General features: G+C 52.5%; 1 protein-coding gene across 1 annotated transcript; it reads left to right on the top strand.

The window, feature by feature from the left end:
- The first annotated feature begins 4587 nt into the window (after positions 1-4587).
- On the top strand, positions 4588-22610 carry LOC104324913 (acyl-CoA desaturase-like). Its single transcript, XM_069796511.1, has 6 exons — positions 4588-4712; positions 8520-8805; positions 15626-15756; positions 19225-19430; positions 20776-21008; positions 22234-22610. The coding sequence occupies exons 1-6, from the start codon at positions 4686-4688 to the stop codon at positions 22431-22433; spliced, it is 1083 nt and encodes a 360-aa protein (XP_069652612.1). The 5' UTR covers positions 4588-4685; the 3' UTR covers positions 22434-22610.
- Positions 22611-22615: the final 5 nt, after the last annotated feature.

The raw sequence follows: 22615 nt of genomic DNA, 5'->3' as shown, positions 1-22615 counted from the left end.
GGTAGATGCCATGATATCCGACTCCTCGAGCCGCAGTTTCTGGAGCCAGGTGACTACACAAGAGTCTTAGCTTTCCATTCCAAAAAGGAAAGCCATTTGCTACCTTTCCTGGCAGAGGAAGAGCGTGTGAAAATATAACACAGGGTCACCAGATTCCAAAAGAAAGTCCAGGGGAGAAAGCAACATTAAACAAGGGTGGCAACCCCACGAGCTGGCATCTGATCCCCTGGCATCTGAACTCCTGTGACTGACAATCCTGAAGGACCCGCAGTTGCCATCACCTTTCAAGCAGGCATTAACTCTGAGTTCCTGTAGTGTGAGCCAGGTCTTGTCCCAACTCATTCTGTAGCCGTGGACCCCCACCTCATTTCTCTGCAACACATAACTGTGCCCAGAAGTCAACCTGTCAAAACCAGGGGCACCATTAAGCTCTGAAACTGTTGGCAGCAGTGGTGAACCATGCTGGTGTTCATCTGCTCTGCAGAGAGGGCTCCATGCCCTTGAAGAGCAGATTCTTTATGAGGGGAAGGAGGAGAAAGAAAGGAGGACTGGTGAAATGACAGGAAACCACCCCTGCACCTCTCCTTGGATGAAAGGCCCATGGCGTGATTCTCCTATCACTAGAAAAAGCTCTAAAGCTGAAATTGCTTCACACTTCTTCAGGAAAACAATGCAAGAGATGCAGAAAAATAATCCTAGGAGAATTTTTGCAAACCTTTATTTCTGGCAGAGGGGAAGTGGTAGGGGTCAGCTCTTTCCCCAGTTTTCAGCTTATTCCCTCTTTTATTTGAGTCCCCTCTTCTTTTTTTTCAACTTCCAGTTGTGAAATAGAAGAAAAAGAAAAAGGGGTAGACAGGGAAGGCTGGCAAAGAAGATAAACAAACAACATGAAAGAAACCTTGCAAAGCCCTTGCAGCAAGCTTTTTTGTGTATGTGGCTTTTTCAACATTTTTGGAGGGGGTAACTGAGGAAATTCACTAAAATTTCCAATATGTCGACACCAGATGAAATCTCCTTGCAAAACTTACTGCTAGATGGAAAAGCAATACCTTTTTTGGGGTTTGTTTGGGTTGGTTTTTTTGAGGGGAGAGTAGGAAGGAAAATGTTTTGGTGAAATATCCTTAGCTTAGCCTTGATGCTTTTTTCCTGCACCCTGGCACTGTGGTAGCAAAACCAGGCTGGTTAGTGCATCCCAGGAGAGGAATGCAACCGTTCTTTCGCCTATGGACTCTGCTCACAGAGAGCGTCTTGTGATAACCCCCATTGCTGGTTTGTGCCTCTTTTTTCCCCAACCTTGATAAAAAACTGAGAGACCCTCTGACAAAGAGTACTCTCCAAGAGCTTTTCACTAGCACAGTGCCTCAGCTGGGTCATGAATCTGTGGGGAGGACTTCTCGGGAAGGTGGAAACAGCCCTACGTTAGACCATGCGTTTCTAAAGAGACCCCGTGCTGAAGTTCATGGCCTGTGCTGCCTGTGGCATGGCTCTGCTCATCGCTGCCCTGCACCATGGCCCTAGCATTGCATCAGCTCATTTACGAAAGACCACGACCTCAGGCAGTAGTCACCAGATGCAGAAGAATTGAATCAGTTTCCTGGGGGCGATGGCTGACGCTGAATCTTTGCTAAGCAGTGTCGGTGAACTCCACCAGCAACGTACTTCTGCTGAAGGCTCAGCTGGGCAGCTCTCCCTGGCAGGAGGGAAAAGCCCGTCTGGAGAGATACAAACTAGATCAGGAAAAGTCCAGTTTAAGCGGTACTGCTGTGCCTATACTAGACATTGCTGGTTTCCCACCAGGGCTGCGCAGGGTGCCGGCTATCGCCCAGCCGGCAGCTCTCCATGGAGGGAGGCTGGCTGGCATGGCACAGCCAAGCCGCCAGCCCGCAAATGGCCAAAATGCCTTTTGACAGGCAAGGCTGGAGTTGCCGCAATTTACAGGCAAACTACCCTGCGCACCTCGCCAAGATGTCAATGCCTGAACCTCGCGGCCGCATTCAGGAGCATTAACCTGTTCCAAAAGTGATCAAAATGCCAGCTGGAGAAGCTGACTGTGCTGTGAAGGGCCCTCCTCAGGGCTGTCCTTAGCACGTAGGTCTGAAACCTGCCAGGTGAGCACAGCCCCAACGATGGTCAAGATCCGTCTCTCCGTCCATACAAGAAAAAATGCGATGTTCACCTCCCAGGATAACTTGGCAGGGGAATGTTCAGAAAACTTACTCCTGGCGTGTGGGAGCAGCCAGACGTGGTGTTAATTTTAGAGGACGACAAAGTCTAGCTGCCCTGTAAGTTCCCTCTTAGCCATGCTCCCTGTCTGAGGAAAGAAACCGGTGGGAAAGGAAAGGGCTCTGGTGGGTCTGAGTATCCGTAAAATGGCAAACCTTGAATGCCCCAAAGCCTCCTTGTCACCCACCGGTAGCATTTCCAGTTCTCCCCCTGGTTTGTGGCATTGAGATTATTTTCTCCGTGTGGCATGAGCTGCTGATTATTTTTTTAAATCAACAAGTGCTGCCATTTATTTATTTATTTATTTATTTATTCCTTTCTGTTTTTCTTTTGGAAATAGCAGGAGTCTGACTTCCTTAGGGCAGTTTTTAGCGGTTTATAGTTCTTCCAATACTCACATAGAAAGCAGGCAGTATCTTTAAGTGAAGCATCATTTCTCCCCAGCGTTCAGTAACCCTCAGTGTTGTTAACCAAACATTTAACGGAGAGTCCTAAAAGGGATGGTTAAAAGTCCCTCTCTGACTCATGTCAGCTTTCACCATCTAGGAACACCTTCTGATGTGGGCTCTCTGTTGTAACACTGTGCCTCAGAAAGTAGGCAAGGCTCGAGTTCCTAATGTAAAACTAAAACACAGACTGCTCTCAGACCTCTTCATCCATCACAGTGAAATGAAAAAGGAGCGACGTATTTTTCCCCCTTTGCTGGACACCTCTAAATCCAGGGAACAACTGGGCTACTGTTATTTTTCATCGTCACTTCTCCCTCCCAGCGATGACAATGCAGCTCACTTTTGACAGCTGCCACTGAATCAGCCCCACTATGCCCGAGCAGGATCAGCCCGGGGATGGACTCTGCAAGATCTTGGTTGTCCGTCTGCACCTCACGTGCTCAGCTCCATCGCTGCAGGATAGCTGTCCGGAGAGGATCTGTGCGAGGGGATACGGGCACACTTCAAAATGGCTTTTGACATCCTTGTTCCACTCCCAGAATGTCTCGTGTGTCAGCGGGGAGCGGGGATTGAACACGGAAAACACCGTGAGCGGGGGAAGGAGCGGAAACAGGTCCCGGCCAGGGTGATGGCGCGGGGGCACCCCAACCTTGGTGCGAAACGGCTGAGAGTGCCTGGCACGGTGGCCACACGGTGGGGTTAGGAGAGCTGCCTCCGGGCTCTGCCACCAGCAAGGTTTTATTTGTAAGGGCACTCTTTTTCACTTTTAACGGCGACGGTCTCCTCGGGATAGAGCTTGGATTTTCCTGTTCCTGGCATTATTACTGGCTAGCGAGGAGGCTGTTACGGAAAATAGCTCATAGCAAACCGAGCTGCTCCTTTTTCCTGCCGCCCTCCGCCAAAAGGGACTGTTTTCTGGGGGGAAACGGCCAGGACTCTCTTTAAAGCGTTACAGCCAACATTTTCCAGACTGGTTTTGCCTATCGACATAAACACCTACACAGACATACAGGCTCATCCGGATACGCAGTTGCGGGTGTGCTTTTCTTTACAGAGGTGTATGATTTATATATACATATACATACATGCATATCTCACGCTCCCCATACAGACCCCCCATACAGAGCAGGCGTTTTACACTGAAGCCCCTTCCTCCCCCGCCGCACTCCGCACCCAGCTGGGGAAGGGGCGCGGGGTTCCACCGCCGCTCCCCGACGCCCCTCGGGCGCCTCTTATTTCACGAGGGGCAGCCCCCCCACGCCCCGTCGTTGGAAGGGGGGGTGCGGAGGGCCGGCAGCACCCCCCCGCGCCGGCCGCCGGCCGCTCCCCGCGCCGTGCGCGGAGCCCAGCGGGCGCGCAGGCGGCGGCGGGCGCGCAGGGTGCGCGCCGCGGGGAGCGAACAGCAGATTGCGGGCAGCCAATGAGCGAAGGCAGGCCGAGGTGGCACCAAATTTCCCGCAGCCAATCGGCTGGCGAGGGGGAGGGAAAAAAAAAAAGAGGAAAGAAAAAAAAAAAGAAAGAAAGAGAGAAAAAAAAAAGCAGCCAGGCATCATGCGAGAGCCTGGCCCTCCTCACCCTCCTCTCCCTCAGCATCCTTCCTCCCGCCCCCCCGGCCCGCCCCGCCCCGCCTCCCCTCGCGGGCACGCCGAGAGCCCGGCCCCCGCCGCGACTCGCCGCCAGCCGCGCTGACCCCGCGCATCTCACCCGCGGGCAGGGGGTCACCGGGAGGCCGGGGCGCGGAGAGCCCAGCCCCGCCAGCCGCCGAGCAAGCAGCCCCGCTTAAATACCTCCGCGCCCGCCTCCCCGAGCCGCACAGCTCGCAGGGCGAGGGGCCGACAAGAGCCAGCCGCCGCCGCCGCCGCCGCCTCCGCCTCCTCCTCCTCCTCCTCCTCCTCCTCCTCCTCCTCCTCCTCCTCCTCCTCCTCCTCCTCCTCCTCCTCCTCCCGCCGCCGCCGCCGCCGCGGACCTGCGCGCCCGCGTACCGCCGCCGAGGAGCAGAGACAGGGCCGCCCCATGCCTGCGCACTTGCTGCAGGAGGAGGTAAGCGGGGGGCTGCCGGCAGGCCCGGGGCTGCGGGTGCTTTGGCTTCCCCTCGCCCCTTCCTCCTTCATCTCCGCAGCTCCGGCAGTGAGTGGTGCGCTGCTGCTGTCCTGGCGGGGGGGGGGGGGTGGGCATCCACGCGTGTCCGTGCACGCGCACACACACGTATGCACACTTGTGTGTGTGCGTGCGTCCTCTCTGTGCCACTTCTCAGTCGTGAGGCTAAGTCATGCGGTGCTAGCTTAAGACATCACCCAAGCCTCATGGGGAGCCCGTGAATGAAGCGGGGATCGCCGCCGCTGGGATTATCTCCCCGTGGAGCCTATGCCCTCGGATAGACTGAGCATTTGTCTTAAAACCATCCACCTAAGCGTGCTGGTGAGGGCTGTTCGGGAAGGTCCTTTGTGCCAAGAGGCCGTGGGGTTTTTGGTAGTGCTCAGGCCGTGATTTTTTTTAATTTTCTTAATATTTTTTTTTTTTAATAAGAAAGGGCTTTGACTTGCAGCATTTTTAAGGCAAATGTTGCAGCAGGTAGCGTCTCTAGGACAGACACGAGGTGAAAGCGGCCAGCTGCCCGGATGAAATGAATGACTGTGTCTGCATTGCCTGAGCCAGGCAAACATTCAATGGGGAGACTGCCCATTTTTGGCATAAGAAGGTCTGAATAACAACCCGGCACCAAGAAGATACATAGAGCTGTTGGATCTTTAGAGATTTCATTTTTTATTTTTGCCCCTCCTGGCAGCCACCCTTTGCCTGAGGGGAAGCAGGGGCCGAGTCTAGTATTCCTGCTCTTGCCTTCTCATCCTTCCCCCTCCTGCCTATGCTGGGGAGTGGAGGTAAACCACAGCCCCGCTCTCTTGCCTGGTGCCCGCACGGGGGGTCTCCCCCAGTCCTTTCGTGCCAGTGCTGTGACCTTCCAGGGATGCTGCGATGTAAAGAACTTTACTCCTCTCCCCACCCGCAACGGATGCCAAGGGCAGCGCGCTGAGACCGTGTTTCATGGTCTCGGCGTGTATTTTGGGGCATATCCTGGAGGCTGGGAAGAATCCTGTCCCTGGGTCATGTTGGGCATATTCAGATATACTGGACCGGAGATTCAGTGCCCTGGGGCCCCTAGGCTGAACCAGCACGGGAGCCTTTGAGCTGCAGTTGGTTGTATAAGCTGGCTGGGTGCCAGGATCACCTATGGCGTGTTCAGTGCTGGTAGGGTGTGTGGTGGGGGTTGGAGATGGGGGGAGCACATCTGTTGTGCAGATGCGAGCTGCAAAGTCATTCAGAAATGAGGGAGAGCTCATGAAAGTGTTTTAGCTGGCCTCCTCCCCCTCTCAGTTCTAGACCCCAGATCAATCCCCATCCCATTTTCCTCAGTAGGAGCCAGCCACTGTGGCCATAAGGAGGTAAAAATTGTCTTTCTTTCCTCCTCGTTTCTCCGGTCTCCAGCTAAATAGCTGCCTGCTCTCCCTCCCTCTTCCCCCCCGTGCTCCCCCCCCAGCAAGCCTGTAACGGTGGAGCTGTGTTTCACGGCTGCTTTATAGCCCTTTTGATTTCAGGTTAGCTTACACGTGAGAAATGACCAGTTCGATTACCTCGGTATAATTCCAGCAGCATAGGTATGCTGGTAAAATTCCTCGTGTGGCTACTACGACTCTGGAAGAAAAGGTTCTTCTCTCTCTGCTGTCTTCTCTGCACTCTCCCTCCTCCTCGTCTGCCCCTGTGTAACGCTGACAGTGACATAAGCTATCGCGGAGGAGAAAAATGCAACTCCAACCCCACGTTCTTACTCTGGAAGCAGCATGTCCATATGGGGAGCGTTACCCGTCTAATTATACCACCAGATCTCTGTTGGGACTTTTTCTTGCATAGACAAGTCTTAGGTCTTTTTGGTAGATTGTCTTCCAGCCAAGGAGGAAAATTGTGCCTTCCTGCCAAAATGCCAGATGAGAATATCTGATGCTTTGAAATGGGCAGGACTTTTCCTTGCCTAATCTCTGGATTAGAAGACATTTCTCACAGCGTTTTTTGAGGGGGATTGCCTCTAAATTCTCCAGCAGCTCAGCGTATCATACCCTCAAAACATTAGTTAGGAAAGTTAGGCAGAGACAGCCCATAGCCGGGATGCAGAGGGAGCCGGTCCCGAGCTCAGCAGCTGCCTGGGTTCAGAGAAGGCAGCAGGATACTTCATGTCCAGGTTTTTTCCTCTCTAACCTTTGATTGATTACAGAAGGAAAAACTTGGAGGGCTCCCTCTGTAGATATCATTTTGCTTCCCAAACTTGGGGGGGCATCTGTCAGCTTTGTCAGCTCCTCCCCGTAGGAAGGTATGTCTGTAACCCTCTAGTTTCTACCCCTGGGAAAGGGAGGAGTTGGGGTGGCCACGTAAGCTGCCTGGCCTGATTTTAATGCCTCCCTCAGAAAACTAGGCCATGGCAGGATGGTGGTCTCTGACGAATCCCTGGCGCCTGGGTGGCAATCTGCTGTTAATTCAGGAGAGATTTCTACTGGGAAAGGAGCTCTCCCGGCTTGGCCTCTCTCCCTCCCGCGGTCCCAGCTCTCCCGTTCCTGCTGACCGACCTTTAGCGTCCCGTCGCGCGTGGAGGCAGCGGTGCGGACAGCGGAGGGACGTGCCCTTCGGGCAGGTTCCCTGGAGGTGAGAGGATGAGGGCGGCCTGCCCTCCCACCGCTGGCATCCCAGATGCTTGGCAGCCCCGGGGTCGAGCCCCGTTGGGCGCTCGGGCTCGGGCCTGACAAAGGGCTGCGAGCACCAGCAAGCACGCGGCTGTCATGATGGAGATGGAAATCGGTGATTCAGGGTTCAATGACCTGTCTCATTAGGGTCAGTCCTGCCTGCTCCTTTCGTCATGCATGCCTGATCGGGCAGGCTGTCACTCAGCCAGGGCAAACAAGCGTGTGCAGAGGGAACGTTGTCTCACGTTTACGGGAGGGAGCCGGGAGCCAGGCTGAGCCAACTTGCTGCTTAAAGCTTCCTCTCTGTGTGCTGGTGGCCTCGGCTCAGAGGTTTGTCTTCCCGTGCCTCAGTTTGCCTGTGAGTGGAAAGCGGGAGAGGGATGAAAGCCTTAGCAGCAGGCATGGGGTAGGAGCTGTAGGTCCAACTGGAAGCACATCGCTTGACTGCTTCTGTCCGCTGATCCCCAGGCATGTCGGTCTTGCCACGTCCCAGCCTGGAAGGTGAGGCAGGAGGAGATAAGGAGGCACCCCAGAGGAATCCCCCTGTGGATGGATCTTCCTGACGTTCTCCCGGTGATCCCTGGTGGGGTGACACAAAGAGGCAGGGTGTCACGAGCAGCCCGATGACTTAAAATAAAACCGTGTTTCAGACCATATTTCTCTCCCACCTCTTTGTTCATTCACGAGATTTCCTTTGCTGTTGTCTGCTTATGCACAAGCCCAGACCACAAGCCCACCTAAAAACGCCCACTAATAAAACTGAAGGAAAACGAAAATCCTTGCAGCCTGCGAATGATCTCACCAAAGCCACTAGTGGAAAAAAGACTGGCTTTCAAGTCTTTTTCTTTACTTTCTGCACCCTGCCCGCCATTCGCCTCCTCTCCCCAGGAAGATCAGGCCCCCGCCCTCTCAGGCCATGCCTGTGGGGCCAGAGCAGGCTCTTCTTGGTGCCAAGGGCTCAGCCGAAAGAACGGAGCCTGCCAGGGAAACTGCAGGCTGTGAGTCTTGGTACTGCCAGCCTAGCTGCTTGTGTTTCTATGCCCTGCATTGGTAACCACCAACTTCTTGTTTTGTTTTCCCTTTTTCCTTTCTTGAAAACGTCCGTTGCTGCCTCTCCAAGGAGTTCTCCTCCGCTCCCAGCACCACCACTGTCGGCACCATCACCTCCCGGGTGACCAGGAACGGGAATGCCGCCATGGAGAAGAACTTACTCAATCATGAGGACTCGGCAGGAGACCGGGGCATGGTGGATGATCTCTTTGATGAGACCTACCGGGAGAAAGAGGGCCCCAAGCCCCCCTTGCGGTACGTCTGGAGGAATATCATCCTCATGAGCCTGCTGCATCTAGGGGCCATATTCGGGGTGATGCTGATACCTTCTGCAAAGATCCAGACGTTGGCATGGGGTAAGCACGTTCCTCCATTTGTTTCTTGGCATCTGCAAACCCCAAATCTGTTGGGTAGTATTTTTCTTTCCTCCAGGCCCACAGACTCGGGGAGGAGAAAGAAGGAAGTGGAGGTCTTCTGTTAGAAGCAGCTGCTCGGCCAGCTTTGGAGCAAGCTGTGGGAGGGCTTGCTAGTATCTCTTGTAAGGTCATGCATGAGAGGGAAGGATTTGGCAGGGAACTGCTTGGTTGCTTAAAGAATGAACTCAATTCACAGGAATTAGGCTTGGAAGTAGCCCACACCTGAATGTGCAGCCACTTCTGGGGTGAAGCACAGAAAATGTGTGATGGAATACTGTGACAGTCCCAGAAGCTTAGGAAGAAAGACGCTAGCAAGAGCACTTGAAGGGGTGGCTGGGGAGGCAAGGTACAGGGCATGATTTGGCATGAGGCTGCTGCCCAAAGACAAGAACCATTCTTGTCTTTACCGAGGGAGGGTAAATCCCACAGAGCCTCCACGTGTGTGTGAGGGGAAAGAGACAAAATACAGTTGTGCTGAAGATAAAAGTCAAGAGTTAAGTCTGAAGCTCAGGTCTTTTATCATTCTTACAAAAGCACAGATTAGCCCCCATCATCCCGGAACTAAGCCTGACAACTTTCAAAAAATAAATGAGCGGCTCTCCAGGCAGCAAATTCCAGTGGAAAGCACAACCCAGCAGAAGGTAGCTAGGCGAAGCTCCCCTTTCTCAGAGACCTTGCCCTGGGTAGGAACCAAACTTCTCCTTTGACTGCTTGAAAGGCAGCTGGGCCTGGGGCCCAAGCTGCAGGGGAGCCTCGCTTTCCACGAGCCTTTGTGTGGGCCCCTGGAGAAGTCAAGAAGCCAAACGGCTCCCAGTGGGGAGGCTGAGAGATTGCATCCAGCCCCTGCCTTCCTGCGAAACAGAGCATCCTGAAACGAAAAGCGACAGTCTAATTTGAGACCTGCTGGCATGGCTTTTGGTTTCAGCGGTGCTCCTGCAAAGTGCTCGGCCAGGAGCAGCAACCTGGCCAGCCCAGCTGCGGACAGGCCCTGGAGCGATCCACCTGGTCCGTCACGCTCTCAAAGTCTGTCCTCCCGATGGCTGTGAGCAACAAGCATCACAGCTGGACCGGGAAAGAGATGGCTCCCTGGATGGCCAGACTGACTCTTTTCCTCCTGGACCATCTCTGCCTCTCACAGGCAGAGGCCTGGGGGGTGGGCATCACTGGAGGCCACAGGACTCGGTCAGAGGCTGGCTACAGCATCTGCAGAAGCAGAGGCACCGACACGTCCCCTGTGCAGCTAGCATGGCCTTTTGGGGGGGAGGGCATGATGAAAGAAGACTTTGCTGGGCCTTTCCCTTGTGAAAACCTGACAGGCTGCGCTTTTTCCCGGGGTGGCAAGGTTGGGCAGAACACGCGGCCTCAGCACGACCTTGGAGGAAGGTTTCAGGGCTCTTGGTCCTGCTCTGTCTGTCCCATCCCCAGGCTCTCAGCTGGAGGCTAGGCAGGGGCTGCTGGCTTCTCTCACTGAGCTGACAGCCTGGGTCCTCCAACCCCAGCCAAATATCCTCAGAGCACTGCGGGAGGGAGGAGGGAAAAGGTGAGTTGGGTTTACTGGTTTCATTTCAAGCTGCTGAGATGCACCGCGGTTTCCACATCCATCCAACCCTTCTCCCTTGAGCTCCCCCGAGATACTTAAGTGGGCTCGAGCATCTTGATCCGGAAGGTTCATGCTGCTTTGCATTCTGCTAAGCCCCACCTTACCCCCAAATGGTCTCTGAGGCAGTGTCTTGGCAACCGCATGCCTGTTCGGGATGTCTGTGTGGCATCCCATGGCATTTTGTGGGAATCTGCCTTGCTTTTTGCCTGATGCCAGTCCCTCCTGCTCTCCTCACTCAGTCGACTCTGATGTGAAGTGCCAGTTGCTCTCCTGCCACTGTGAGGCACTGCAAGATTCCTTGGTGGCTTCTGGAGTGACAGATGCTCTGGGAATGGGAGAAGGACTTGGAGTTTGGGGGAACTCCACTGTTCTGGACTGGCTGAAAATCCATCCTGCCTTACCAAAGCTGGAGTAGCTCCACAGAGCTCCCTGCCCTGCATCCCTGGCACTTGTTCTGGGAAAGGACCACCCTTCCCTGCACCCAGCAGCCAAGTCAGAGCTTTCCCCTGTAGTCTGTTCTCCTCCAGTACTGACCGGAGCCGGGATACTTTGGTCCTCCACAGGTCTGGCTTCTCGGCAAGGCTCCTTGCTCCTTCTTGCATTGCCCTTTTCTCAGTTCGTACCTTTCTTCAGCACATACAAGCATCTGTGGCTGTCATCTCAGTGACTTGCTGTTATTTTCCCAGCACGCCCTGGTAGCAAGGAGAGGACTACGGTTCCCATTTTACGCACAAGGACAGAGCAGCAGAGACTTAACGTTGCTCCTGGCAATACACCATGGGCTCAGGGCAGAGCAGCTTTCCCCAGTGGTAGTTCTGGAGCTGCTGGGGTTTCTGCTTCTTTCTTGGTTTGTTTTTTTCAGATCATTCCTTCCTTAGGCTGTGTACATGTAATATAAAATTAACATGGCCCCAGATGTTCTGTGCTGTGATGTTACAGGCAGCTGTGGTGCCTGGTAGCCGATCTACCTTCTGTATTTTATTATAAGGAGCAATCCCCTGCTTACAGCCTCTTCATCCAGGCCACCGTCTCCTTGAAGTTCCTGTCCCTCTGAAACCAGTTATGTTGGTGACTGTGTCCTCTTGTTTTCATTTCTCTGTGTGCTAATTCCTCTTTGTCTCTCAAGCTCTCCAGCCCTGCCTTCATCATTGTTTGCTGTTCCGCGTTGCTGTGTGCATTGTATCCCCTGATCTCTTTCTGGTGCAGAGCTTCCCAGAACAAGCTGGGGTTGTTGATCAGGTGAGAGCTCACCATAATGAGGGCTCTCTGAGCCCTTCCAGCACTGGCTTTCTAGGCAGCTCCCCTTTTATTTACTGTCTTCCCCACTGCACTTGACGAAGTCTTGCGCAGTCTTTTCAGGGATCACGGGCAGATCTCACGTCATTCGCCAAACGGTACAGAGACTGAGTCTGGAAGGTCAGGATGCAAAGGTGATTGACAGTTTCTTCTCTAGCTGTTCTGAGCCTCCCTGGAAACATGATTTGCAGGTTGTCTTCCTGGCCCTCTGGTACAGCAGACTGACAGCGTTTGTGTTAACCCTCTCTTGGCCTGGCCAATAATGTCTATAAAAGAGTGACAGTTTGTCTCGACATGGTGCTCTGACAACACCTCAGTTCCCTGCGCTTCCAGCGGTGCCAGAAACATGGGTTGATATTGCTGCTGCATCATCTTTGGACCAAGGAGAATCTTGCTGGATAATTTAGGCAATTCTGACAGCCTGAAAATCTCAGCCAGTACTACCCGCAGGGATGTGTTCAGCAAAACGTTTACATACCTTTTTTTTGTTACTTTCCCATCAAGACTACTGCTGGCAACACCTCTCCACTTAGTGTCCTCTCCAGGCTTAACTAGCAGGGGGTGCGCTTTTCCTCCGAGCGTGGAGGGGAAGTTCTGATTTTGCCGGATGGGCAAGTTAGGTTTTAGCAGCAGTAGCTCCTCTTGCTCCTCCTAAACGCCGTTCCCCTTAGGCAGCCTGCACGTGTTTCCTTGCTCTTGGTATCTTTCTTCTGAGACTAGCAGGACTCACCTGCCTAGCAGGGACTGGGAGGCAAGGAGGGAACAGTCTAGAGCTGTAGTTTTCCCTTGCACTGAGCAGAAGCCCAAGGACACCTGCTGGAGCAGGGACACCTCTTCATGTAAACATCCGTGGTGTTGACTGCAGGTGACAATGCCTTTAGCACATTCCTGGCTTCCCATCATAACTTGAGGTCTGAATCTGGGCCCTGAAGAGGTAAAGGCTAGCGAGTCATATAGACGTGACTGAATCTGGAATGTTTTCGGTTTAATTTTGGAGCACTGAGTACATATTACTGCCAGTGGTCATAATTCTTTGTATTCCAGTTGAATGGGTCATTGGGAACATCACCTATGAGTTGACAATCTTTTGGATCTCAGATACTTCAAAGCATGGTGGAAGATGACTTTGAAACGTCAGCTGATGGAGTCCCTCAGTCCTTCAGTTTGGGGCAGCATCACAGGCAGCCGTGCAAGTCTGTGCTACTTTATTTCACCTTCTCTGCTCTCTTTCCAATTTCATTCCTAGTGGATGATCGTGGAGGAGCTTTTCTTCTTCCGAGATGCTGATGCCCTGACTATGCAATGATCATCATTGTACCTGTTTGCAGGGATGAACCCGCTGGATTCTGTTGCTTATCATGGACTCCCTGTCCAGTGTTTTTCATAGAGTCTGTATAGGTTGGAGGTTAAATCCAGACTCCTGGATGCTGCTCTCAGCTCTGCCATAAGCTGTTTGTCACCCTCGGAAATCTACCTCAGCTACTGAGGCGTGCACCGTAGTTATAAAGTTGCCCAGAGGTTTTATGAAACGTGGTTTGCAGGGTATAGCAGCTTGCATTCAAGGGAGAATAGTGGTGAGTCACACTGCTGCCGCTAGTAGGAAATGTCTGAAACATCCAGGAGCTGGTTTCTTTGTTTTTTGCGGTGTCTGAGGCCAGAGAGGTTCTGTGAATCAGTTAGGTGCTTTTTCAAGGTTTGCTCTTGTGTATGAATCTGTGGGGATAGCGACTGATTTAAAATGTGTCTTAAAATCTAAAACCAACGGGGAACCGCTCATGAGCTGCTTCATAACTTTCAAGTCAGCGTTGTGGGGCTGGGTGAGACCTTCAAGGTGTCCAGCATAAGTACTTTCCTGTCAGTAAGGCCAAAGGGAGACCTGAACGAAACGCCCTGCTCCAGCATCCCTCCCCTCTCCCTTCCAGGCTTGGCCAGCTTTGCGAGCTTTGCTTAGCTCCATTGTCTCTTGCAAAGGCCGGATCCTGCTGCATTTGCATGCATTTTCATCCCTCTTCGTGCCCTATAAATCGGCTATGACCAGTGACTGCTTGGCTGCTCCGAGAGACCGCAGAGGTGCTGGGCGACACGAGGCAGAGGTGTGCTGGTCCGAGGCTTGCACTGCGTTCGGCAGCAGGCAGGGAAGCCAAGGGAGAAGATGAAGATGGGAAGTCACGGTCAGATCAGAGGACAGGGATGGTCGCTGTTATACAGCGGTATGGGAGTGAGGAGGGTTCGTGCAAGTTTAAGGGGCCAGAAGAGGGTGTTAAATCAGCCGAGACCAGCTTTTAGCGGGTAAGAGATTCGGTTTGGAATGTAGAAAAACAAAAAGGAGGTGACAGAAGGAGGAGAGAGCAAGAGACGATAGGCAATAAAGCCTGGATTATTCTGAATGAAGGAACAGGGCCGTGGTGCCTTGCGCATGTCTCGGATCTCTGATTCCAGACAAGTTTCTGGCAGAGTGTCTATTTTCTGGGTTCAAGATAAGCTTGATTAGAGCCATTTGGCTGGACTGAATGGTATTGTCAAGCATACCAGTGATTCCTATCCAGGGGTTTACGTGTAAGAATAAGGAGCTGTTTTCATGATTGGTCCAACTGGCTGAAATCTGCAAATTTATGACAAAGCAAGAGTTTCCCCTGGGGGACTGGTAAGAAGGCATCCCTTCCCCGAGGGGGCTGAAGGTGGATCAGTTGACCTATGCGCAGATGTGCACCCTTCCCTCTCGGTGCCTGAACTTGCAAGGCAAACCAACTGTTGAATGCCCTCCGTCTTAGTGCCAAACTTCCTGACCCTTCCTTCCTAGAGAAAGAGTTGATTTTCAGATGCAATTTTCTTCTTCTCCCCAGCTTCCTAGTGTAATGCTGCTATGACCCTATGGGGGTCTTTTCTCCATTTGAGTTCTAAGACCAGATGCTGGAACCCAGGCTAAATTCCAGAGGTCCCAGGAGGACATGTGGGAACACACAGACCAGGGCAGACATAAACGCGCGATCCAGAGGGAGAGGGATGTGGGTTTTTACTAGCTGCCAGAGGGGCAAGGAATTCCTTCTGACCTGCGTGGAGAGGGAACGCACGAAGCAGCCTCGAAGCTCAGCTGGGCCCAGCAACGCCTGCCTCTGCCCTGGGCACGACTTGCAATGAGTTGTTGGCCTTGGAATTCCCTTCCGTAAATGGTGCAGGAGCTGAGCAGAGGGGGGATCAAAAAGACCCTGGGAACAGGAGCCTCTGGGCACATTTTAAGTCAGTGGTGGAGTTGAAGGTGAAGCCCAGGCTTCAGTGGGATGGTAGGTTGGATCTTCTTCTAGCCAGCTTCTGCTTAGAAAGGGAGCAGAAGAGAAGCTTAACCCTGGGCTTGAGCTGTCCCCCTGAAGAACTATAAGATCATCTACCACTTCTAGGTGAAAAGAATGCAAAAGAGATTTAGTGAGGAGTGGTGAGATAGGAAAGCAAGACCCTTGATTTTTTGGGGTGGGAGGAAAAGGGAAAGCTCTTCCCTGGTGGACTGCAGAGCTGTTACCACAGGGCTATATGGAAGCGGTCGCTTCATACAATTTTGATAACCCTGCACCATGACAGATGGCACTGTTATGCTGAAGAACCAACCCTTGTGACAACTCTTGTAAGGGGGAGCCTCCTCCCTTGTCAGAGATGAAGAGCTGAAGTGATTTGCCCCATGTTGCTTAGGAAGCCTGTGGTAGCTTGGGCACTCTCACATTGATTTTTGTTGCCCCAGCCTGTGCTTTCCATGGGTTCCTCTCTTGCTTATAGAGCTTTGGGGGAAGGCCTGCCTGCGTGTTGCTCTGCCTGAGACTTTGCTGCAGGCTGACTTGCTCTAACTGCTCCAACACTTTTGTTTTTCCTGTCCAGCCGTTCTGTGTTTCGTGGTGAGCGCTCTGGGGATCACAGCTGGATCTCACCGCCTCTGGAGCCATCGGTCCTACAAAGCCACGCTGCCCCTGCGGATCTTCTTGACTATTGCAAACTCTATGGCCTTCCAGGTAAGCACCTCCTCAGTGTGCTGCTGGTCTCAGAAGGAAGTGCTCCCCTGAAACCCTGTCTCAGATATGGGGCACAGGCTGGCGGAGAGGTTCCTTTCTCCTACTACCTCTTGTTAGGAAACTACCTGCCCTTACCATGTGACGCTGTGGTGCTAGAGTCCATCTCATTGTCTTCACCTTGTCCCATCAGAGGGTGACGCTGAGACGAACCGGGTGGGGAGAGGACTGTTGGCCAAGACCAGGGGTAGGAAAGCTCTCCAAAGCAGGAACGTACCCTTCCCTCGAGGTGTGGTCACCCTGTGCTTGCTCCAGGTCCTGTGAAAGAGGTGTGGAAGTACTAAGTGCTCTCCTGGTGTTGCCTCAGCCTCCTCTTGCTGCATGGCTGATAAGAGGGGAGATATCTGCACAGCCCAGGGAGCCAGGCTGTGGAATTTGCTGCTGCAGAAGGACCAAGAACTTGTTGAGATTATGCAGTTAGGGCGATGCTTCTCTGGTTCAGAAGAGTGATATTTAGGAATAACCCTGTCACAAATCACACCACTGGCTTCCAGAGAGTCATCACAGGTCAGTGATGTTTCAAGGAGAGAAGGGTTGGGCCCATTCAGAGTGGCGCAAGTGACTGCAGGCAGCTGATGAGCACCTCATGATATTGCCTAAACACTCACGAGAGCACTTCACAGTCCACCAAGGAAACAAACTGGGAAGTCCTTAGGAACTGTAGAAAGTAGCAGAGATGGCCCTTTAGAAGAAGTCAGAGTGAAACCCCAGATTGGCATGGCAGAGAAAAATCCTGGGGGTCTCTTGGGGTTTGCTGCTGTGAGGCAGCTCTCACGGGACTCTGTCCTCCAACTGTATGTACTTGAAGGGACTTCATACAGGCTTTCTCGTGTGTAGAAAGTACTTGGGAGGGTGGCAGGGTGCAGCACTTTCTGCTGCAAGAAGGTGAACAGAAAAGTATCAGTGCTGTGCCCCTAAGTAATTCTCCAGCTGAGGTATGGGGGAAGGGTAAAGCCCAAGTGGACCAGGTATTTTAGAGACATTATCTTCCTTTCTCCCCTGTGCAGCCATAGAGGATAGCACTTCATTGACATTTAATCAGAACAGGGTGGGGATGGGTTGTTTCAGCCTTGAAAAACTTTCTAAAACACCACTGGCTTTCCTATTCTCTCTCAGTACCAAACCACCAGAGTCTCTCATGAGGAAGAGGAAGGACCAAGCTGCTGATTCCTGGTCCAGCACGCAGCAAGGGAATGGGATGGGTTGCTGCGTATTGGCTAGTCCCGTACAAAGACCATCTTTCACAGGGTTATAGGGCAGAGGGGGAAAGAATTTGCTGAGCTATTGCTGTAGGGGATAGGAATAGACAAAGATGAGAGACAGACAGATATTTCAGCTTCAATAGGAACTAATCCAAAGTTTTACTGAAAATTCAGTACCATTCCCCATGGATTTTTTTTTTTTTTAATAGTTACTTTCAGTGAGATCAAGAGAAGGTTTATTTTCAATTTATCTCATTCCTCTTAGTAGCAGCAGGTCTAAGATGAGACCGGTGACTTTGAAGGCCAGAGAAGACTATAGATTATCTTATCTGAGGTCCTCCAGAAAAATGCCTGTTGGCTGCTCAGAGACCTGTGGCTTGTGATTTCAGAAAAGTTGGGAATTCTGCACCTAGTCGGCTCCTCCACCTGCAAGACCAGGCAGCTGCAGCACAGCAGAAGCTCTCCTGGTTATAGCCTGTAGCTGGAAACTCCCAAGGAAGGAGGCATTCTCCTAGGCTTTGCTTGCTGGTCTCAGAAAGCCATGATTTTCAGACAGAGCTGCAGTTAGAGGTGGTCCCAAAATAAGATCTGTGGAAAAGATAATGTGCTGAAGTTTGGGTCAAGTTACTGACTTTTCAGCTTTGAGACCCTTGATTCGTGTTTGTGCACAGGGTGAGGTGGATGAGGTGGTACCAAGCTCCAGCTGCGGTACCTGGTCTCTTGCCAAATTTGTGCCTTCTGCCTCTAGCAGAAGGATTTCCAGGAGATGAGGAAAGCCTCCCCAGATGGGGAAGGCCAAGCTGTCTGACAGCTTTCAGGCTGGGCCTTCTCATGTTACGTGATGCTGTGTAGCGTCTGGAATGTGAAAGAGGCTTTGGGTCACAGGTGAAACATTTCCAGCATGGGTACTGGTTGTGTTTCTCTGCTTACTGGATAGGGAAGGCTGCTGGGCCACCCTCTTCTGGGGGAACACTGAGTGACCGAGCTCTGGCTAACAGCAGTGAGGGCTGGTGATACTTGGAGGTGCTCAGGATTTGGCTGGAAGGCAGGCAGCAGTTCCCAGTGTTTGGAAGCAAGTGAGAGTTGAATCCTGGCCCGTGTCTATCATTGCCTTATTGCGTGGCCTGCAGGTAAATCATTTTATCTCAATTGGAGGAGGAGTGGTTACAGCACTTGAGATGGACTTGAGGAGTTGTGTCTCTGCTACAGGCTCCCTGCGCGGCTAAGTCACTTGGTCTTTCCAGGCAAGGAACAGGGATGATTATGCCACTTCCCTACCTTCAAAGTGTTTTGAGGAAAAGTCCTGTGTACTTAGGAGATTAAGGAGCCTCTTGCGTAATACAGGCAATAGAGGCGTGCTTGGATCTCCGTTTCATGTTTTCTAGGATGGTGTAATAAATGGCTTTAAGCACACCGAAATCGTGGTGTAAAGGAATGAGCACGGGCTCATTAAAATCTATCCTTAAAACCGGCCAAAACAATAATTTCTTAATACAAATGGTGAAAGCTTTGACGTTTTCCAAACTATTGATTTTGCAGCTTAAATGGAACAGTTATGGGGCTGAAGGGCCGTATTTTTTTTGATAACTGTCATTGAAACGGTGCATTTATTCTGTTTCTAAAGAGGGGCCTCAATTTTAAAACTGATTTCCAATGGAAAAAAAGAAGTTAAAAAAACCCCTCGCCCTCAAGTTAAACAGGTCTGATTTGGCAATCCCAGGAAAAGCAAGGCAGGTTGACCCATGGAAAATGTCAGGCCAAAGGGAAGGGGCAGGTTGATCAATCCCCACTGGCACCATGTAGGGATGGGGACAAGTGACCGACAAGAGCGGAGCGTGTGAGGGAGGAGGCACTGACTGGCCAATGGCGGCTGGCTGTTGCAGGGGTGGGGGAACAGGCCGAGCAGTCAGAGCCTGTGATGCTGTAGAGGATGTGCCAACCAAAGCCTGAAGTTAGCCCATTAAAAACAAAAGAGGAAGGGCAGCCCACCAAAGAAGCAGATTTCAAAGAAAATTGGAAGTGGTTGAGCAAAGACGACCCTAACCTTTGTTTTAAAAGCCAAAAACCCCAAGCCCTAATGAAAGGCAAAATGACTGATAGGAGTTCACGTCAATGGTATTTAGGTGTCTAAATGTTTTAGACCCTTTTGTTAATTTGAAGGGAATATCTCCAGCGCTGGCCCTAAGTCTCCACTCCTGTTGCCTTGCAGAATGACATCTACGAGTGGGTCCGGGACCACCGCGTCCATCACAAGTTCTCCGAGACGGACGCGGACCCACACAATGCCATGCGGGGCTTCTTCTTCTCCCACATCGGCTGGCTACTGGTGCGCAAGCACCCCGATGTCATAGAGAAGGGCCAGAAGCTGGACCTGAGCGACATAAAGGCTGACAAAGTGGTGATGTTCCAGCGGAGGTGAGTGGTGGGGTCAGCCCCAGCACAGAGCCATGTGGGATAGAGCAGGGACTCTGCAAATGGGCTAGGGACCCCAAGCGCCTTTGATGGAGCATGAGGGGATTGAGGGCGTCATTTGAGAATGAGAGTCTTCGGTCTGTGGGATGAACTGTGAGAAATGAGCTGTGCCTCTCCTATAGGAAGTATTTAGGAGCTCTGTAGGAAGTATTTAGGAGCTGTGCCTCTCCTATAGGAAGTATTTAGGAGCTCTGTAGGAAGTATTTAGGAGCTAGTGCTACCTCCAGCCCTCCCACACGCCTTTCTTGCCCGCCTACCCTGTAGCATCTTGCCAGCAGCAGGCTGAGCTTCCCACCGCAAAGCACTTCCACGCCTGCCTGCCCACAGCCCAGCTGCTGCTTTAGCTGGCCCAGAGCCCACCCACAGGTGCCTCCGGGCCATCCTTGGCGATGCTGTGGTATACCTTCCAGGCCATGCCTCCACCCCTCTCCCAACAGCCTCCTGGAAACAGTGTGGTGAAAGAGGAGTTGAAAAAGGGGACGTCAGGGAGACAGTAACTGGGAAGGACAGTCTTGATTCACTGCTGCCTCTTGCATGGGCTATCTCTCAGCTGTCTGGGGCTATACTGGGACTGATCCCCAGAGAAGGCGAGCCTGTCACCAGGGTTGCAGGGACGGGGGACTGACCCCATACAGTAACCACCCTCACTCAGGAGGTCCCTAGTTCTGTCCCACACAAACCAAGCAAGATTTATGGCTTCCCTCCTTTTTGTGCCTGGGATTTTTCTTGTGGCTCGTCAGAGTGGTTCAGCTTCCTCTACTCCCTTCGCTCTAGTGTGAGAGACCCCACATGCTCGTCTGTTTGATGGCGCAAGTGTCCCTCGCTTGCACTTGTTGATGGGGTGTATTGGTAGGCAGGGCCAAGTCTGCAAGGAAGAGTTGCAGCGCTGGGCCAGAGCCGGAGAAGGGACCTTCTGTGGGACTCTGCAAGCATGGGGTTGCCTTTATGGGGACCAGCACAGCTGAGAAGCAAATGGCAGATGAGGCTAAAAGCAGCAGCTGGTGTCTGGACTCATGGTGATGGGGACATTGCTTTGTGCACATGTGAGATTGAGACGGGGAGAGCAGGACTTCAGTTTGAGTCTCCTGCCCGGTGATAAGACTTTGGAGTCTCCAGGCATGGCTTCTGCACACCCAGGGCAAAAGGTGCAGGGCTCAGGGGTGAGGTATTTCTGCACTTGATTTTCCCTGTATAGCTGAGCATGAATCCTCCAAAGGGAGGACTGAACCACCCGTTCCTGTCCTGCCTCTGCCACTGAGCACTTTCCTTCTGGTCCCTTCTTTTCCAGATACTACAAGCCCTCGGTGGTGTTGCTGTGCTTCACCCTGCCCACTCTAGTGCCCTGGTATTTCTGGGACGAATCCATCATCATCAGCTTCTTCATTCCAGCCATCCTGCGCTACGCCGTAGCGCTCAATGCCGCTTGGCTAGTGAACAGTGCTGCTCACATGTTTGGCAACCGGCCATACGATCAGCACATCAACCCACGGGAGAACCCCCTGGTCAGCCTGGGGGCCCTAGGTACGTTCAGCGTCCATGTCTTTTGCTGCGGGTAGACTGTAGAGCGGGGACTGCCCCTTGGGGCTGCAGCTGCTTCTAGGAATTTCTGTGAATCCGGGTGTCCCTATTTGCCCCTGCACTCTTCCCCTCCAGCCTTTGCACCTAGGGGTGTTTCCCAGGCTGGTCAGTGAGTACATAAGGGCAGTGGGCTTATCAGCTCCCACCAGCCTCTCTCCAGGCTGGAAAGGACTCTGCTATACTTAGCACCTCCTTATCTCAACAGCAGTACTTTATTTACCCTGCTCGAAGGTCTCTCTGCCCCGTTCACCAGACTGAAAAACGTGTGCTGTAGGCTCTGCTTCTCTGTCTTAGATTTGTCAACTTGAAAACCAGCAGATGCACATTTGGACATGTTGTCAGGGCAGCTGGTGATTTTGGGGGTACTTCAGGATGAGACAAGCCAGATCATCTCATGTGTTTTCCTGAAATTTTGGGGACCTAGGAGAGTACATCCCAGGGTCAGCATTTGCCCTGATCTGTTCTCCCAAGCCCAAATCCTCGGCTGGTTTGCATCACTGTACATCACTGGGGCTGCACTGATTTCCACCACCAAAGGATCTGCTCCTGGATTTTTAGTAGGGAGGGATCTGAACTGCAAAGACTCAGGGGGGTAGGAGCAGGAGTCCAGGCGATGTCATTGAAGGGGTGAGCACTGAAGCCAGCATTGACAGTGTCCGGAGCAGAGGGTGGCTGACTGGGGTAGATTGCTTAGTAGAAGTCTGTCTGCATTATTCCCACATGGAAATGCCTGTTGGATTTGGCATTAGGACTGCCAGTGGTGTAGGAGTATTGATTGGCCTGGCTTGCTGGGGACTTGCTGCAGGTCTAGCTGGTAGCTCAGCCAATACTAGAAGGTTTCTCGTGGTGGCAGAGGAAAAGCCGTTAGGATTCCCCCGGTGTTTCGGTGCAGTCGGTGAGCCCGGGCCTTTCTCGGTTCCTTGCCACACGCTCATTTTCCTCTAAAGCACCATAGGTCCTCTGTGACTGTCATTGCCTCATTTGGGCCAGCCTGGGCGTGCTGGACCTGCCCAAATGAGGTGGGGTAGATTGCAGAGAGGTGAAATTGGGCTGAGAGGAGAGAGAAGCCTGGACTCAATCCAGAGCCTGTTTCAGGAATGTGGTGCTTTGGGCCAAGGTAGAGGGCCCATCACCTGGAGCTCTGCCTCACGCCGGTCGTGTTTTTCAGGAGAAGGCTTCCACAACTACCACCACACTTTCCCCTACGACTACTCCACCAGTGAGTTTGGCTGGCGCTTCAACTTAACCACAGCCTTCATCGACCTCATGTGCTTCCTGGGGCTGGCCAGCGATCGCAAGAAAGTCTCGAAGGAGGTCATCCTGGCTCGGAAAATGCGGACTGGAGATGGGAGTCACAAGAGTGGCTGAGTTCCTGCTCCCCTTCACACACACATCCACACCTCTCCTTCCTCCTTTTTTCTCCCTTTCTCCTTTCCTCACCCCTCTGAACACGCTGGACAAAGGTTTAATGTTCTGTTTACTAACTACTGAATAATGCTACCAGTTTGCTTAAGGTAATGATAATGAGTTTTAACCCCCCTCCCACACTG

This window comes from Haliaeetus albicilla, chromosome 11 (assembly GCF_947461875.1).
Source record: "Haliaeetus albicilla chromosome 11, bHalAlb1.1, whole genome shotgun sequence".
In the NCBI taxonomy this organism is placed as follows: domain Eukaryota; kingdom Metazoa; phylum Chordata; class Aves; order Accipitriformes; family Accipitridae; genus Haliaeetus; species Haliaeetus albicilla.
Note: the sequence above shows the minus strand (reverse complement) of the source record. Positions and strands in the feature narration are given on the sequence as shown.

Excerpts from the sequence above, each read along its gene's own strand:
- LOC104324913 (XM_069796511.1), top strand. The coding sequence starts at position 4,686 with ATGCCTGCGCACTTGCTGCAGGAGGAG. Across the intron at positions 4,713-8,519 it reads CGCACTTGCTGCAGGAGGAG|GAGTTCTCCTCCGCTCCCAG; the intron begins GTAAGCGGGGGG and ends TGCCTCTCCAAG. Across the intron at positions 21,009-22,233 it reads GGTCAGCCTGGGGGCCCTAG|GAGAAGGCTTCCACAACTAC; the intron begins GTACGTTCAGCG and ends CGTGTTTTTCAG.